General features: G+C 45.5%; 1 protein-coding gene across 1 annotated transcript in view; it reads left to right on the top strand.

Moving 5' to 3' along the window:
• Nucleotides 1-19476, top strand: part of LOC119431507 (cadherin EGF LAG seven-pass G-type receptor 2) — a 297867-nt gene that overhangs the window by 242106 nt on the left and 36285 nt on the right. The window contains exons 4-6 of the mRNA XM_049657890.1: nucleotides 5588-5748; nucleotides 9419-9697; nucleotides 10462-10899. Coding sequence (XP_049513847.1) covers nucleotides 5588-5748; nucleotides 9419-9697; nucleotides 10462-10899 — 878 coding nt within the window. The remainder of the gene's footprint in view (nucleotides 1-5587; nucleotides 5749-9418; nucleotides 9698-10461; nucleotides 10900-19476) is intronic.

The following is a 19476-nucleotide window of genomic DNA, read 5'->3' as shown; positions in this document are numbered from 1 at the left end:
TCTGTAAAGAAATTTTTCTCTCTTTCTCAGTTAGGCTAACACTCCTTTTTTTTTCTCGCCACTCTCGACCTGTTTTAGCGTCTCTCCAATAAAAAGGCTAGTTATTTTCTTTAACCATGTAATACCCAAACGTCATTCCCTATCAAGAGAAGGTAAACGAATTGCGTCAGCTTTACCTATGGTCATGCTAATTACTTTCGCAGAAGAAAGAAACAAATGGCATTGGAGTAAAAAGTTCATTAATACAGCAATTAAGAAATTCTAATTAGTGCGCTGAGTTATCCAGAACTGAAATCTCGCTCCAGCGTGTAGAAACGTTATTACCGACTTTGCAATAAGTTTCTCAATCTTAAATTTTAATTTTGAGCTACCAAACTCTACGTATCAAACATATTTGGTGGGATTAAATAAATGATGAACATCCTTAGTAGCAGCACGATTATGAAAAGTTCCTACCACATTTTACAACTTTTTTTTGCTTTGGCCATAGTTTTATTACAAATTAAGATTGGCAGGGGTCTGTGTATTGTGCACGAGGACACAGGTTTGATTCGCAACCTTAGATGTCACATTATAAGTAGGCGGAAAATAATGAAAAAAAAACAGTAATAAAAAACAACACTCATATGGGGAGCTTTCCTTGAACTGGGATGCCGCGACCTTCAAGCAGCCGGTGTAAACTTCGCCGACAAAGCGACGTCTTGCATCATCGTCTCCTCTACTTCAAAGTTCGTTGTCTTAAATATTCTTAAAACATGCTGGAACACGAACGCGATGTAGGCCTACAGAATTTCCGTGTTTGCTTTGCGCCGAGCCGCTGTCTCTTGCGTAGGTCGAGAGGGTTCCACTCGAGTTTGGTCTACCAGCCCATTTCGGCTGCTCAAGGAACAAAGCAAACGGAACATATTGATGTGTGCCTTGCACATTTTCTAGAGATAGCAAAGCTGCCTAGCTTCTTTTCAAATCGGTTGTTGTTGTTGTTTTGGCGCGTCTAGGTATGGACAAAACGATTGAATGGATTATGGAATTCTGCATTTCTTTTTAAAAAGGATGGCTTATTAGCCTATGCTGTGAAACGGTTGCCCTTTTTATTACTTTTTCGTTATCTCCTAAAGACAATGAATGAATGAATGAATGAATGAATCAATCAATTAATGAATTTAAATGTTTTAATGACACACAGCTGCACTGCAATTATCATAAACATTGTAGTGGCGGACTCAGGGATGATTTTCTGTGTCTTGGTTACTGTAAAAAGCATGCGCATCTTAATTACTCTAATCTATTATTATTATTATTATTATTATTATTATTATTATTATTATTATTATTATTATTATTATTATTATTATTATTATTATGACACTGTTGTGATACCGACACAAGAGTCTGATTCGGCCTTGAAAAGCCCAGAAACTCAAGTCGTGTCGCTGACGGAAACTATGAATACCCAGTCCACTGAGATTGTTCACTTGCTGGCTGATATTAATGGTTGTTTGCAGTATTACAGACTGTCCAACCTGGAGCTACACGGGCTTCCATTTTCAATGGGCGAAAACTTGCGAACTTCTATCGCGGATCTCGCACAGCAGCTAAAAATAATAGATTTTGAACCCCGTGGCGTAGTTGCGATCCACGGTCGGCCTGCCAGAAAAGACAAAGCGCCTATCGTGCTCATGAGATTTTCGTCCCTGTTTTTGCGGGACTGTTGGCTGGCGGCTCAAGGCAAGCTTCGTGCCTTGGCACAGAAAAAAAAAAGCGTACATACCTGCTATGTATCTGAATGAAAACCTGACCCAAGTTACCAAGGAACTTTTTTGGAAAACTCAATCTAAAGGCAAAGAAAACAGCTATAAGTTTGTCTGGGTAAGGAATGCAAAGATCTTTGCACGAAAGAAAGACGGAGGCCGTGTCATCAGGATTGCCTCAGTCACTGACATCGATAAGATGCTTTAAACTCATGGCATAAACTATATTTCTCTTATTCTTGGTGTAAGCGTGAAGAAGACACGGATGGTAGCAGAAGAAGACAGGTCTCCTGTCTTTTTCTGCCACCGTCCGTGTGTTCTTAATTCGCGCTTATACCAAGAATATGTTACCGTACCAACTCGCCCAACTCGCCCAACTATCCATCCATTTGCAGTATATTTCTCTGCCGGACTTCGGTTCATTGGGATATATTTTCTAAAACTTTAATAGGCCTTCTTTTGCAGTCGTTCACATAAACATCAGAAGCCTAAGAAAATGCTGGGATCAGTTCCTTGTCGATGTTGCCGACGTCATGGCCTTAGCGGATGCATTTATGCTGTGGGAGATAAATGTTCAAGATGATATCTTGTTGCAGTTTTGTCTACCGAATTACCAAGAACATATTTTACGCGAACGGCCAGGAGAGGTTTTAGAATAGAAGTACTCACCAAGTGTAAATGGGTAACTACAATTACAACGTTTACTTTTACGGGGGCTGAAAGCCTCGCCTTCCGCTTGGAAAATTATAACTTGGTTTTGTTGTTAGCTGCGATTTATCGTCCCCCCCTCCAAACACGTGCAAACATTTTTGAATGAACTAAAACAAAATCTCAGTTGCCTACCTCCTCATTCGAACGATTGTCTCATTGCATACGTTAACGTAGACATTTTAAACCCAGAGAAAGCCATGGTTGCCGATTACTTGAACATCTTAGCTGACTATGGCATTGAGTCAGTTGTTAACGAGGCTACGCAACAGGAGATTCTCTTGTCTCGTGTTGTGACTTGCTGATTGACCACGTGATGGTCCGTTCAATAGATTTTTCGAATATCGTATCCGTCCGAGTGATAAAAAAGCTGGCAGGCCACTATTTTATAAGATGCCAGCTTTCATTCCGAAGTTTCGAAGTCCGAACCCCAAAGTAAAGAATTCCTATACATTGAAATATTTGATTGCATTAAATTTGACCGACTAGTTTCCCACTATGACTGGAACGCAATGTTAACAAATAGCTGTCCGAACAGTGTATATAGTAATTTTATAACGGCAATTTCTGATTTAGAGAGGGCATGTAGAAAAACAGTCCTGGTCCGAAATCGAAGCCCACACCTATACTGGCTGAGCAATCGGATAATAAAAGCTACTAAAAAAAAAGGAAAACTTATGGAAGCGGTGTCGACAGCACCCCGATGACGAAACCTTAAAATGCCTCTATCGAGAAGCCCGTAAGAAAGTTACAGCCCTGATGAACTGCTCTAAGAGGAACTACTATCGTAATATATTTTTTTTTACCTCTTGTTATAAACACCCGCTAAAATGTGGTCCCTGGTAAATGAGCTTAGACGCTCTTATCCTAGTACGCATTTGGACCCGATAACAAAAAGTTTCGGATCTTTCAATCAAAATGTGGCGGACAGCTTCAATGACTTCTTTTCTTCGGTTTGCGCTGATAATGACCCTGTTGGTTTCAAAAATTGTCTTCGTTCAATAATATATTCGGCATTTCTTCCACCAATAACTAAAGAAGACATATCGATTGTTGCATCGATCTGGAAAAAAGCCGTGCTGTCGGTCTTGATCGCATATGAGCAGAATACATACGTCGCAACGTCGGAGTTCTAGCCGATCCACTCCTTTTTATATTTAATGGAATCCTTGATACTTGTAGAATACCAGACGAACTAAAGAGAGCTCGCGTGATACCAACATTTAAAGGCGGAGATGCATCGAAGCCAGAGAACTATCGCTCCATCTCTGTTCTTCCTTTCTTAGCGCAACTGTTGGAAAGACACGTGCTTGAAACGATTGAGGGGTTCGTTTTAAAACATAACATCTTATCATCTTCTCAGTATGGCTTCGTGTCTGGTAGAAACACGCATGCGCTTTCTGAAGAAATATCGGTTCTTCCGTATGAAACATTTTAACTTAACCAGGTAGCCTGTGGGCTTTTTTTAGATATATCTAAGGCTTTCGATTCGGTAAGCCATAGTATATGTTATAAACCAGAAAATTACGGGTTTCGGGGACATTTCTATGCATTTATACAGAACTACCTGGTAAATTGGTCTCAGATTGTATGTATTGGCGAACAAAAGAGTTCTTTGCCGTTTCTTAACACAGGGGTTCCACAGAGTTACGTTTTGTCTCCGCTTCATTTTAATTAGTACGTTTGTGACTTGGCACAGGTAACTACTTCCAGTATGATTTTCCAGTATGCAGATGATACGTTGCCTGTTTCTAAGCACATGCGGTACGAAGCAGCTGTCACTTTACTTCAAAGCGACATAAAAAATGTGATGAACTGGATTCTAAAAAAACCGTATAAAGGTCAGTGCTCGAAAAACTCGATTACTATGTTCAGAAATCCGTTAAAGGCTCTTGTAACAAGTCAACATGTCTTCCTTCACGATTCTGATTGCTTAGACTGTGTTTGTGCCCCAGTACAATATGCGGATAGTGTCAACTACCTTGGAGTCTACTTTGAGACTGACTTACCTTGGAATATTCGAATGGCTCGAATTTGTGCGCGATTACGTAATGTTGCATGTGTTCTTTACCGTTTAAGAAGTTATGCACCTACCAAGATAAAAAAAAATGATAGTGCATGCTTTAGGTTACTCGCATAGAAGGTATAGAATTTGCTGTTTTTTAATTGCAGTGGATTTCGGAAACATAAAATTGACAGCCTATTAAAAACCTACTAAAAAGTTTTGCGTTCAACTAAACCACGGATGACTTATTTAGAGATTTAGAAATGCCTGATTTTGAGTCTTTGTCTCGTTTGACAATTGTGATGCGTTATTTCTGGAGCAATGATTTCCGAGAACCTACCCATAAAAGTGTTGCTTTGCTTAGACATCCCAGATATGTAGTTCCTCGGACAAGAACTCGTTATGGAAAAGGGCAAAGAAGATACTATATCCCCCACCTGTTTAATAACCTTCCCAGTGCAGTGCTGGACCAGCCAAATTTGTCGGCATTAAAGAAGGCCCTCAAGGCAATGATAGAATAGCAGTTTTCACATGTATAAAGTCTATTTTCATGTGTGAGTTTTGCCACAATTAATGTAAAACTGCTATCCACACTGTTCTCACGATTATTATTTTTTGTTCTCGATAGGTGGTAACTTCGTCAACATCTTGTGCCATGTTTACTCAGTTTTAATAGTTGTTGTGTGCTACGTGTTTTCATTTGAACATTAAGTGTTGTTTACTTTGCATGATCTGAAGTGAAGGCGTGAAAACGACGACGGACGAAGAGAGAGCACACACACACACAGGACGCCACTTGGCATGTTTGCCTGAGGAAACTGTGCTACGTTTATTAACTTTTTTTTAGTTTGACATTTAGTTTGTAATAAGGTTACATAATGCATTGCACTGACTACCAGGTTTCTGCCTTACAAGCCAGCGGAAGGCTTCGGCAGTCCTAGCAAAATTACATGTACAAATTGATTATTTGTAATAAAGATTATTATTATTAGTTCATAATACACCGGGTACTGCAGCCGTGACATTGCGTTCAGCCAGAGAAGGTTATGATCCAGGGCTGCGGGTTCACACATTTTTTACAAGCACACACGCTTGACGTCTTGCGTGTATTCCTCTTTCTCACCAGGTACCTCGCACTGGACGGAATCACCGGTGAAGTGACGCTTAACCGAAGCCTGACCGACGTGGCGGACGCCGTTATAGCTTTCACCGTCGTCGCCGAAGACGGCGGTTCGCCCATGAAAGAAGACAGGGCCCGAGTCGAAATCCTCGTCAAGACCATCTCCGGTGAGCGCCCGTGTCCCCTATGCAACAAACATATCGCGACAGAACTGGTATTTGGGCGAGTCGCTGTAGCTTCGTCTTAATTGACACAATTGAGAACAGTCCAGCAGCTGTCCCATTGCTTCTTACCTCCTATATGCGTATTTTTTTTCGCTGTGCTAGCTACTTAAGATGCTTAAGATGCAGCATTTCGCAATCAGTGCTGCGTCATAATTCGCGAGATAAAAAAGCGCTCATTAAAATTTGACTAACTGCCAGTTAATACGTGTTAGAACGAAGGCATGACAGCATAAGCGTAGACTAACGACTGCACGCAAACTATAATCGCGGACATCTCTATACAGTTGCTGTTATGAACTGCTGGTTAGAAAAACAACGCATAGCACCAACGCAGAGACGCATGATGCAATCGTCACGCATACATACGTGCTCTCGAATGCATGCAAACTGGAATTCGATACATCTTTGCAGTTTCTGTTATGCGCTGCTACTTAGACAAACAATGGACCACACGAGTACGGGGACACAATAATTTGTCACATATACATGCATTGTGTTGAATGCGTAAAAACTAGTATTGAGGTCGTTCTCAAGGCACTGCCTCTGCTCGCAAAGTATAACGGCAAAAGGCTGCAGTTACTAGATAGTATCGGGATAAGATAGCGCGAGCACCGTCTGCCTATAGTATATTTTTTTTCATGCGTTTATTCTGATATTATTACACGATTGTGTTTTGTCGTTGTTTGCACATTGTATAGCTATACCCATGACCAACGCTCTTTGTGAAGATTTACCCGACCACATTCATGTGGTACTCAACGAGGCGCCTTTTCTAAATCTTAATAATAACAATGCTTCCTCTATTACAGGGTATTCGCGAACAACGTAACGTTCAGAAGCATCACGCAGCATTTGTCGAAGCAGCACTACACGACATCCTAACTGAATTGAAGTAAATTGAATCGCAATGTGAAGGAATGACCAAGCAGCCTTCTCCTCAGACATACTTGCGGCAATGCAGCGCGTACAAAACCAATTACTTCGCGCGTGATGTAAATGTATCCTGACATATCAGTCTCTATAGATAAAAGAAGAACCTCACTGTACAAACAAGCAAAACACACGGCGTAAAGAGCGCAATGATAAAAAAGAATATTCTAGACGTTTGAGACTACATGCCGCGAACAATAGACCAAACCAACAAGATTTAACAAAGATTTCGGGCATGTCAGTTCCAAAACACTCACAATGTCGGATGTTTCCATTTATATTACCCTACAAAAACGTTCCGCCTAGAACGTCCTAAAAAACGAGCCGCTACAAAAATAAATTCTACGTGTCTGGGGCCAAGCACTAAGAAAAGAAAAAAAAGAAATGAAAAACCCAAATGACAGCATGGTTGCAGCAACACTCAAAGAGCTGCATTATAAAAGAAAAAAATAACACTTTCTCGTGTTTATATATATATATATATATAAGTATCATGTCCATATAAAGCGAGCAGACATGGAAGCCAAGGAAAACATCGGAGAGATTAAGTCGGGTTGAAATTACAATGTAGAAAATAATGAGGAAAAGGGAAATGAAAGTGAACGAAAAGAGAACTTGTCGCCGGCGGGAGCCGAACCCACAACCTCCGCATTACGCGTGCGGTGCATTACCAATAGACCTGTCTATATATATATCGTCGTCGTCATCTGTACATACGACTCATCATCATATTTTGTCGCGTGCGGTGCTTCGTCTCTGACTTGGGCGGCTGCTCGGAAATAAAGGCATCGCATCGGCCGACGTCTCACAATATATATATTACTGCGCTATAGCATCGCGAATACAGAACCGCGAGTATGTTAAACAGGAAAACGTTAGCACTGAAGCATCAGTTTATTTATTTCGCGTAGTCATTATCCTGTGCGCGGTTATCAGCCTAGCACAATGTCGATGCATTAGCGCCAGTCAGTTCTGACTTTACTACGCTAACTAAACGACGTGCTCCTTCAAAACTTCTGCACCAAGAAACAGGCTAGGGAAAACGCATATGCCTATCATAGAATTGCGAACTTGATATCACTTTGCGGATATCAAGTACGCAATAAGTTCGAACTTGATACTTTGCGGAAGAATAAGAATGAAAAAAAAAAGCTTGCAGAGATAAGAAGCTGGAAGCTACAAAGAAAAATAAAATAAGAAGGCCTGGAAAAATAAAATAAATGAAGGAAATATCATCAGCCAGAAAAATTGCGGGACTCGGGATGTTGCGAGAGAAGTGCAAACAACAGGTCCGACGGGCTCTGCGTCGAAATAAGTGTCGCTCAAGCAGAAACGCTGCCGAAAGAAGAGCGACTGAGCGCATCGGATATATATAAAAAAAAAAGAGTAAACAAGAAACTAACGCGTCACAGCCCCGTGGAACTACGCGGCGCCTTTCGCTAGGCTGCTCCTGTGAGGCGTCGACTCCTCCTTGTTTGCCGAGTCAGCCGTTGCTGACGCTGCTCTTCTTTCATTTGTTTTTCTTCTTTTTCTCGCGTGCCTTTCCGCTGTGTACACCTTTTCACTGGCATCGCTGTATACCTACGCCTACTCTCTCCGCGTCGCCGCTCTGTTCTCGAGAGGCATTTTACGTCTCTCGACGGCGCAGGCGTGTTTGGCAAAGGGAGTGACAGGAAAAGACCCCCCCCCCCCCCCCCCGACCAGGGCTGCTCTCACAAAGATGGCACGAGGGAAGTGTACCAACTCAAGCGGGCACTCTGCGCGTCCGTGGCTGCGCAAACAGACACATAGAAACGCACACACGTGCAGACACACATACGCCCACACACCAAGACACAGCCGCGTGCAGCACACACACACACACTCACACACATACGCAAACACAAACACACACACACGGACACACACACACACACACACACACACACGGACACGCCTACAGTCATATACGAATACACATATACGCACACACGCATAACGCGTACACGCCTATACATATTTGCAACTAGACATACGCACATTCATGCGCATAACACACGCCTTACACGGAGGCACGACCACACAGGCACAAGTACACAAACATAACGTACCCGGACACGCCTACAGATAAAACTTAAAAAAAAAAACGTTTGCTGGAAAAACTTGGGCAGTCGAAGGCGTTTTTGTGCATCGTCACACATTTTATGATCGCCATTGCTATGACTTTTTGGCAAGGAAAGCATGTCATCTCTTCTCGACTCCCCAATTTTCAGCAACCGAAGAATGTCGCCGGCGCTCTTTGTATATGTGAAAGGTCCCTGTTTTGTCCGTGTTTCACCACCGCTAAGTAAAGTTCTTGGACATTGGCCTACATGGTCATTAGTATGAGCCGCTATAAAGCCGCTGCTACGCTATTTGATAGATACCGGACTGCGTGATAAGTTGTGACTGTGAACTGTGTGGCTTTGAATGTATGAGTGGGACGTTGAAACTGCGTATGACCTTGCATGTGGCGCCTTCGCAGACGGTTCTACAGCGCAGAAACAGGGTAGCAAACAGGAAATACACTCTGGTTAACTGCCTCATTTTTCCTTTGCTTTTGCTCTCTCTCTCCTTCTCTGTCACCCAATCTAACGTTTGAGCGAGGGCGTTAACCGATGTACGTTTCTTGCACCCCCGCGCACTGCCCTGTTGGTTCTCGCAGATCCCCAAAACACACGCGCCGTCGTGGTGAACGAGACCAGCGTGCGCATCTGCTGGCAGCGACCCCTCTACGGCAACGTGTCCGGCTACGTGGTCAAGTACCGAGCGGCATCGGAGAACGTCACCTCGTTCGTGAACGTCACCACGGGTGCCACCGACAAGTGCGTGCCGGTGCACGGTCTGAGGCCCTGGACCGACTACGAGTACCGCGTGCATGCCTGGAATGGCCGAGAGGAGGGCATCGGCAGTCCTGTCGACCGATTTGCCACGCGCATAGACTGTGAGTGTATAGGCCTACGTGATTTATTAACGCGAAAGCGTTATATGTCCCGTTAGGCAGAAAAGCCGGTGTTGTAGGCAACGAGTGGTACCAAAAATCGTCATCACCAGTGACGTCATCAGCAGAGATTAAAGTGGTCTTAGCCTCATTTACTGTGTTTCTACCACCTTTTTTTAGATTTTTGTAAGACGAGATATGAAAAATTATTTCAAATATCTAGAACACGATCACGGTTACTGTGACGGTCAAAAATGCATCCAACATCTTGCGACTTGCATAATCAGAATTGGCGTGCCTATTTCATTCGTTGGACATAAGAAAACTGAATGAAGTAGTTATCAACGTGAATCACTTCTCTGCCCGAAAGAAAAGCTTAACCACTGGCAAACATCAGAGCTGAAATGCAAAAAACAACAGTAATTGCACTTCACTTCTCAAAGAAGCCGAGTGATAAAGGCAGACACATTCATGTAGCGCAATCTATCGCAGGATTACGACAAATTAGTTCTGCAGAAATTCGCACCAGGCTTACCGACCAGTAATATTGAGTACGAATATCTGTGTTGTCACAGTTTCCCATTATCTCGCTATTACCAGATCGCTACGCGTATTATTGAGTCGACAGAAACAGGCTTTCTAGTGAAAGATATACCCAGGTTTCTATTTGGCGATGGCCAGAAATGTACACGGCCGTCGAAATATCCTCAGTCCGTTTCTCATTGCCTGCCTTCGTGTTCTTGCATACCTTCTACCTCACATCGCAGATTGTCTGCTGAACGTCTGCAAGCACGGCTCGTGCGAGGCCACAGAAGAACGCCCCGGCTACCGATGCGTGTGCGACCCGGGGTTCTACGGGGACGCCTGCGAGCACTTCGACCCGTGCTCCGAGAACCCGTGCAAGACGTTCGGCACCTGCGTCAACACCAGCCACGGCGAGTACCGCTGCGACTGCTTCACGGGTTTCTCGGGCCGAAACTGCTCCGACTTCAACCCGTGTCTGCTCAAGCCTTCCGCTTGCCTCCACGGTGGCGCGTGTGAGTCCAATGCGTCGCACACCTTCACTTGCCTCTGTGTGGACGGCTACTACGGCAAGACGTGCCACCAGTACGACCCGTGCTTCTCGTCCCCCTGCCTGCACGGCGCCCGCTGCCTGAACGAGTCGGATGTGAAGTTCAGCTGCCAGTGTCTGCCAGGATACGCGGGTGAGTGCGATGTTTGGTGATTGCATGGTTTAGTCTCATAGGAGCCCCATTTTTTCCTTCAAGATTCAAGATTCATTTTATTTCTCCAAAAGAAAAAGGCCCGGACAAAAAGCTGCCTTGAAGCAGCTTGACGGGGTCCAGGGCCCATTTACAACATGGCAGCAGTGAAGGGAAAAAATACAATTTCACATACATCATGAATCAAGGAACTGTATACAATGCAGAATTATAATGAAACTAAATGTAAGACAAAAGTAAAATTCAAATATACAATGCACTGAGAAGTAAAAAAAGACAGTCATACAGCACAAACAGAAGGTTTCAAACATGATCGCAATTCCACACTACGATATAGTAAATGAAGTTCAAACAAAATACATCGTAGTATTTTCCTTTTATACCGTGGCAAAAAAAAGAATGCCCTAATTTGGGCTTGAGTCCACCACATGCACAAAAAATTGCTGAACAAATGTGTTTTTTTTTGTTTATGTTAATATTTTCTGTGTACCCTTCGTCTGTGTTAAGGGTGTTCGGAACCACGAAATGCAACATTTGGGAGCCATACGTTGTGCGAAGTCGGGGTAGATGCCATTTCTTTTTGCGTCTGGTGCTTGTGTGAGTGTACGTTTGTGTCACCGATGACAGTTGGATTATGAACTTATCCCGAGGTACGCGCAAGTTATTCAAGGCCCGAAGTATGCTAAATGACACTAGGTGATAGATGGGAGATATTCTATGTTTAATAAACAATGGTCTGGTATGGGCTAGGTAGTCTGAGCCAGAAACTATGCGGATAGCTTTTTTTTTTTTTTTCAGAAGTAGTAGTTGGAATGCGAATATCATTCTTAGCCTACTTCAGCCACTTTAGGCCTATCTATGTAGCACCTTTACTCCGCTCTTGAATGAAAACAAAAAAAAAACATTTTTTTTCGGTGCATCCACGGGTACTTAAAGCACAGAAGCCCGACAGATTCGCACTGCGCCGCAAATGCCCGCGGACAGCGCGTAATTAATAGTTGGAGCCGGTATCCACGCCCCAGTGGTGGCGCCCTCTGGATAACCGATGAATATCTTGAAGGCCATACTTTTGCTGGTTGCGTACGGGGGAAGCAATTGCGGGAGCCGGAAACACGTCACAGACGTCATTTATTTTTGGACACCATTTACCCAGCCTTAGCAGGCACCGGTGCGTCACGCGTCTTGGAGTCCACGGAGAAAGAGGGAGACTTCTCGCGGACTTGTCACGAGAGGGGAGCCCAGCTGCAGAGCATGGCTGATACGCACCGGTGCGCCACCGGTGCATTCTAGGTGGTCACGCAAAAGGTGGGGGACGGCGCAGTTTTTTCAGAGGGACGCGCTAGAAAGGAGGACACTGGCTGCAATACGTGGCTCATACACTGGGTGTTTCGGTGGTGGCAGTACGGTGCGCCGCTACATTACTTGAATACTAATTACATTAACGTCGACAGTTATCGTGAGATAGTTTCTGCCGGAATTTGTTTTCTAGCATTGCAATGATCACCATCACTGCCATCACAACGACGGTGGCTGACCGACATAGTAAGCACGTGCGACCAATGAAACATTTGTTCTGCCCCCACCCCCCTCCAAAAAAAAAACAAAAAAAACGAGAGATTACGGCCGAACTCTTCTCATGATGACTGCGGAGGGAAATGCGAACAGCACCTGAGCAATGTAGCGACAGACCATATTCCTTAAGTCACGTTTATTTAACACATGTAGTGGTAAATCTGAGACCTTCGTTGGCCTGTATGCCATATACATACAGACCTTCGGCCTGTATGCCACATACCGCGATATCGTCCCACTTTTGCTATGGCACTCGCTTGCGAAGTTCGTCCATCAGCATAGAGACATGAAGACTGTGTCAGGCGGACACAGTGATGATGAAAGGACGAAGGAATGATATTGATCGAACGACAAAGGCGTATAACGAAGACACTGTGACGACAATGAGATGTAGACTGCTAAACTATAGAGATGGTATAAAGGAGAACAACGTGACGACGATTACACGAGGGCAACGCGATGACAACTGTAAGGCGTTGATGGACGACAATGCTGAAGTGATGACGACGGCATGACAAGAGTCGGGTGTCGAAGTTACCATGTGACGGCGGAACGACCGTGACGGAATCCCGAGGATGGTATATAATTTATGGAATCCCGTCGACTATTTGATAACAATGGCATGACAATACTGCTTGACGAAACCTGTATGACGACGACGTCATGACGAGAGTCGGATGACGAAGCTGCAGTGACGATGATGGCATGACCGCGATGGCATTACATCGACGTTCCCACAACGGAGGCATGATAGCGACTGTTTCACGATGACGATATGACATCGGTCGCATAATCACGATTGAACGACGACAGTACGATTACAATGAAGCGACGAAGAAAGATTGAAGTCGATGGAACAACGAAAGCGGTATACCGACAACGGCGTGACAATTGGATGACGTCACTGAATTTATGGCAATGATAAAACCACACTTGATAAACTTTTTAGAGCGCAAACAAGAGACAAGGCACAAAGGGGAGGTCCTATGTTTGACCTCCCTTTTGTGCCTTGTCTCTTGTTTGCGCTCTAAAAAGTTTATCAATTATGCACCAACTAGGCCCACAGAAAGTTCTTCTAAGCGATAAAACCACATCGTGACGACTACGGCATGAGGGAAGACTATGTGATAGCCACTGCGGGCGGGATGAGGACAGCATGAAGAGAGTGGGATGGCAAAGCTGAAATGCCGACGATGTAACGAACACGACGTCATCATGACCAGTAGCTCAAGCAGGCAGATAACTTGGGCCAGTGGATCGGTGCAAAAAGGCTAACTCAAAACGGCTGAAGTAGGCCGCAATTGGGAATCGAGTCCCTAGATGTATTTACGAATGCGTCGTACTTACCTGTCTCTGCATGCACCTGTCCTCGCCATTCGTGCCACGACAAGCATCGTACATCGCTTTCATCCTCGTCATATCGCCGCATAGACGCCTCCGACTGTTTATGCCCCTTACCATGGGGTCGGTGTCGTGCATAAGTATAAGCAGTGCGTGAGATTAAGTTTTGGACCTGCACGGTACATTAGTATTACCATTTCTTCAGAATACATATTACGTAGGCTGAAAACAGACACAGTCGTAAGCATCGCATTTAGTTGTACAGCATCTGACTGACCGCTTCAGCGAAAACTTCGCTTTGCATGCCGACATATGCGTTGGGTGTGCCTTTCTATTATTTTTCTACGTCCATCGGTATCCGGAACATGACGTCGCGAGTACACCCGGAGAAACTGTAAAGTATAATATCACGACATACTTATTGCTCTGGAGACGACTGACGCCATTAAACTATGGGACGACCAGGTTACACTATGTGGCAATACCAGGGAGACGCGCGTCCGATGCACTATTGCATAGCCTTGCAAAAATGACCCAGTCTCACGCCGTTTAGCCAGTATCAATAGCGGGTCATGGAGGTTTTCTAACTTGCTAGCTGATGCGAGATCGCGTCTACCTTGCGTAAAGCGTCCTAGTAGGTGTTCAGGGTCTACCTAGTTTTACGCAGCACTTTTGGTAAGTTACGGAAAATATTCTGCAACATATTGAGTATTTAGTCTTGCTGCGAACCTATATGAACCTTCAGCTTTTGAGTGAAATTTAGGCTGTGAATGCTTCCTTTTCTTTTTTTTTTCTTTTACGCCATGCAGTTTATTACTGGATTTGAAATGGACATTCACTCGAGGTACGCAGAAAGCGTCGCCGCAAATTCTACCTGAAGAGTTCAGACTAATTTGCGAGAGGGGGAGGGGGAGTGAGGGGGCAACATCGTGATGCGAGCATTTTGCATTGTGCGAAGATCGATAGCCGAAGCACAAGGAGATGTGAGCTATTTTTGGTTGCTTATGGCACTGCTTTATTTCAGCTCTATTTGTCACCCCCCACCCCCTGGACGAGGGTTGACGCTCCTATATGGGCCGTTACGTTTCTTAACGCCCATTTCTTCCCCTCAACCTCTTCCGCCTAACAAAGAAGTCATCCCTATCGCAATAAGCATATATCATATCCTACTATTGACCCAAACCAAACGAAACCGTTGCGTCGTGCGGACGCGCCGAGGTGAAACACTAATTCCTATGCATCTCGTCAATAAGTGCCTGTAATCACTAAGGAAAAAATAACAGTGCTACGGCACGCGTTTCACACGTGGTGCTATAGTATTAGCTGTTCTAGATATAAAGGTGCACATTGTAGATGAGGGTGCTCGCCGTCGTTATTACTAATCGAAAGAGGAGTCAATAATAAAACGTATGCTTAGTCGAACATTTGTGATTTCACCAGAGAGAACACGGTGGTGATATCAGGAGAGAGAGAGAGAGAGAGAGATAAATGAGATGCGAAAGGCAGGGAGGTTAACCGGAAGGTAAATATCCAGTTTGCTACCCTACACTGGGGAAGGGGTAAGGGGAGACAGAAAGATAAAGAAAAATGCACACACTTAGAGAGGGAGATTAAAAAAATAAAAGAAAAAAAAACACACACAAAGGAACTCAGGAGCGTCACAGCCGTTCAAACAGGTCGCTTGACCGGAGGAACTTCAGTAGCGCCCTCGTCGCCTTTTGCTGTGAAGACCGTTATCAGCCGGCATTATAAAATCGTCTGCTCAGAAAGCGGCAGGTCGTCGAGGCGTGCCAACTCCGTTACGAGCGACTGTCTCTGGGAGCTGTAGCGGGGACAATGACACAGGATATGTTGGAGTGTTTCCTCGCTGCCGCAAGTATCACAGGCAGCACTGTCGGCCATTCCGATGCGACAAGCAAAGCATTCGTAAAGGATACTCCAAGCCACAGTCGGCAGAGAGCAGTTGTCTCTATTCGAGGAAGTCCAGATGGAATGCGTAGTCGGAGGGATGGGTCCAGGCGGTGCAGTCGAGTATGTTGGAAACCAGGTGTGTTCCACATGGCTCGTCTGGAATCACGCGCGATTATGCGAAGCTTTGTTACTGCATCGGCTCTTGATAGCGGGATGGGTTCCTTCACAGCATTTTCGTGAGCCCTCCTCGCAGCTTCATCGGCCTGTTCGTTGCCCATGATGCCGCAGTGGCCTGGGAGCCACTGAAAAGTGATGTCATGTCCTTTTCTGCCAGTTGGTGACAAAGGTGCCTTATTTCCAGCACAAGTTGGTCTTGTTGTCCACGACGTAGAGCGGATAGCAGACAATGCAGGGCGGCCTTTGAATCTGTAAATATGCTCCATCTTCGTGGTAAGTCTTCGTGAATTATGTGAAGTGCGCAGCGAAATGCAGCAAGCTCCGCCGCAGTCGACGTTGTCTGGTGAGAAGTTTGAAACTGAAGGGTCACAGCTTTTGCGGGGAAGATTACAGCCCCTGTAGATCCGTCAAGAGTTGTCAAGCCATCAGTGTAAATGTGAAAATGGTCCTTGTATGTCTCGTGCAGCATGAGGAGAGATAGCTGCTTGAGAGCTGGGGACGAGAGTCCTGCTTTCGTTCGAATCCCTGGTACCGAGAGTCGAACTTGTGGACGAGCCAAACACCAAGGAGGTGATAGCAGTCTCTCGGCAGGCGTATAATCTCGAGGGAGGCAGTCACGGTACGCCGATATCGCCTGGCAAAAGGAGGCATTGGGTCGGTCATTCGGCAGAGTGGCGAGGTGATGGAAAGGGGAGCGGGCAATGTGCCTGATGTGTGCTCTGAGCACTTCCAATGTCATATGAGTTGTCACTGGGTAATCTTGAGCTATTGCAATTGTTTCCGTTGTCGATGTGCATCGTGGCAATCCAAGACAAACCCTTAGTGCCTGCGCCTGAGCACTTTCGATTGTGCGGATGTTGCTTCTGCAGGTATTGCTCAGTACAGGTAAGCTGTATCTCAGATATCCGAAAAACAGTGCCCTGTATAGTTGTAACATTGCGTGTACTGACGCTCCCCACCTTTTCCCTCCAAGAAACTTGAAAACGTGTGAAATGGCCATTAGGCGCTTCTTCAGGTAGGTCACATGGGGACTCCAGTTGAGGTCTCGATCAATGATCACCCCTAAGAATCTATGCGTCCTGGTGTAACAGATGTTTTGCCCATTGATGGATATGGCGTAAGGCGTCATTGACTTCCGCGTAAACGCGACCAGCGCACATTTCTCAGGTGAAATCTGGAGGCCTTGTTCGCTGAGATACGCCGATATTGATGTCGCAGATTTTTGAAGTCTCGCGCGCACCTGAGGACGTGTTACACCTGACGTCCACACGCAGATGTCATCGGCATACATTGATATATGGACAGCATTTGGTATGCGTTCCACGAGACCAACAAGAACAAGGTTGAATAGTGTGGGACTCAAGACGCCACCTTGAGGAACACCACGGTATTTGCAGTGTAGAGACGTCGGACCGTACTCTGTCTGCACAAAGAATGACCTCATGTGTAAGTAGTTGCGGGTCCACCGGTACACGCGGCCACCAAGGCCAACCGATTCCAGAGCATCAAGTATGGCATCATGAGCAACATTGTCATAAGCTCCTTTACGTCCAGAAACATAGCGACCGATAATCGTTTACATCTCTTTTGATGTTGGACGTACGTGACCAGATCGATGACGTTATCGATGGAGGAGCGGAGACGTCGAAAGCCGGCCATAGCATTTGGATAAACTTGGTAGCGTTCCAGGTACCACTCTAATCTGGCAAGGATCATGCGTTCCATCACCTTCCCTACGCAACTTGCCAGCGCGATTGGGCGGTATGACGCGTGCTCGAGTGGTGACTTGCCAGGTTTGAGGAGTGGCACCAGGCGGCTTGTCTTCCATTCTTGAGGAACGTTTCCATCCTGCCAGGATTCATTGAATATATCCAGCAAGGCATTTCGCGCTCGCTCACCCAGGTGGCACAAGATGCGGTACGATATGCCATCTGGTCCAGGATACGACGGCCGATTACACAAAGCAAGAGCTGCATCAAGCTCCTCGGTGGTGAAAGGCAAGTCCATGCGTGAGTCCCGTGTATGCGGCTCAATGCTATCCGTACCAAGGGGGCCTGTGTAGGTTGATTGACCTGCAATCTTTCTGCAGAAATCTTCCGCTACCTCGATGTCCTCTCGACGTTGGAAAAGTGCCAAGGCTTTGAATGGCACGCGTTGTTCGGGAGACGTACGTAGGCCTCGCACGGTTCTCCATATGTGAGAAAGAGATTTTCGGGGGTCTAGGGATTCACAAAATTTTGCCCACCGTTGAGATTCCAGTTTGGCCATTCGGCGCTGGATTTTCTTTTGCGTGCGTCTGGCTATTCTGAGATCATGGATGGACTTAGTGCGTCGGTATCTTCGCTCGGCCCGCCGACGAATCGCACGGAGTCGCTCTAACTCCACGTCGGATTCGAAGAACCTTGGATTGCATTTCAGCGTGCACATCGCATTCTGTGTTGCCTCCTTGATAGCTTGCTGAAGGCCAGAAGGGAGACCGTTGCGACAAGCTTCTTCCATGCTGGTTTCGAATGTAGACCAGTCAATTCGCCGGATTGCGTTTGGCGAATGGCAGCTGGCCAAACCCTTGATCTTAAGGTAACTGGGGATATGATCACTCCCATGTGTCTCAATGTCTAAAAACCACTTTACATGAGTAGCCAAGCGACGTGACACAAAAGCCAAGTCTAAGCAACTGCTGTATGATGAGCCTCGTAAAAAGGTAGGGCTCCCATCATTAAGAAGGGACAGTCCATGGTCAGATGCGAATGAAGCCAATCGTCAGCCGGTTGCGTTAATTTTAGAGCTTCCCCAGATAGGATGGTGGGCGTTAAAGTCTCCTGTGATAATCCATGGACCAGGGGTTGCTGTCAAGATGTCTTCAAGTCTCTTGCTATCAAACCGGGTTGAAGGGGATAAGTAGGTACCCACCAGTGTAAAGGCTACCTTTTTCTTCTTAACAGTCAGGCAAACATACTGATTCTCATCATGAGGTGGCACTTGCTGAACGACGTAGGTAAGCTCCCGACGAATAAACACAACGACCTTGCTGCTTTCGCTGCAAGTTGAGGACATGATTGATTCGTAGCCGGATAGACGGATTGGGTTTGATAATTTCGGTTCACAGATTACGATGATTGGGAAACGGTTAGAATGTACAAACTGACGAAAATCAGGCATCCGACATCTAAGTCCTCTGGCAGGGATACCGCATGGTTTAAAGGTCAAACGAATCGACGAGCATTTCCCTCACCTTGTGCAGACGGCCTCCCAACTTAACGAGATGCGCGATTTGCGAACGAGCTGAATTCCTTCGAAGCCTTGGAACGCCTCACGAAATGTGACCCAATTTCTAGGTAACTAGTAACATTCAAGCAACTGATGCAGTCTTTCACGTTATTGCATGTCGCGCGATTGATCAAATAATGAATAAGTTGCTGCTCTATTCAACATTTGTTAGCGACGCGAGAACTCGTTATCTCAATGCGTAACGATTTCGACTAGCCCTTGCCATAAGCTGGATTGCACAGCTTCTAATAGTTTTGGTTGGATGGCATTTTGTTTAGCCTAGCTCTGCCT

This window comes from Dermacentor silvarum, chromosome 10 (assembly GCF_013339745.2).
Source record: "Dermacentor silvarum isolate Dsil-2018 chromosome 10, BIME_Dsil_1.4, whole genome shotgun sequence".
Lineage (NCBI taxonomy): Eukaryota > Metazoa > Arthropoda > Arachnida > Ixodida > Ixodidae > Dermacentor > Dermacentor silvarum.
The sequence above is the reverse complement of the archived record's forward strand: the minus strand, read 5'-3'. Positions and strand labels throughout refer to the sequence as shown.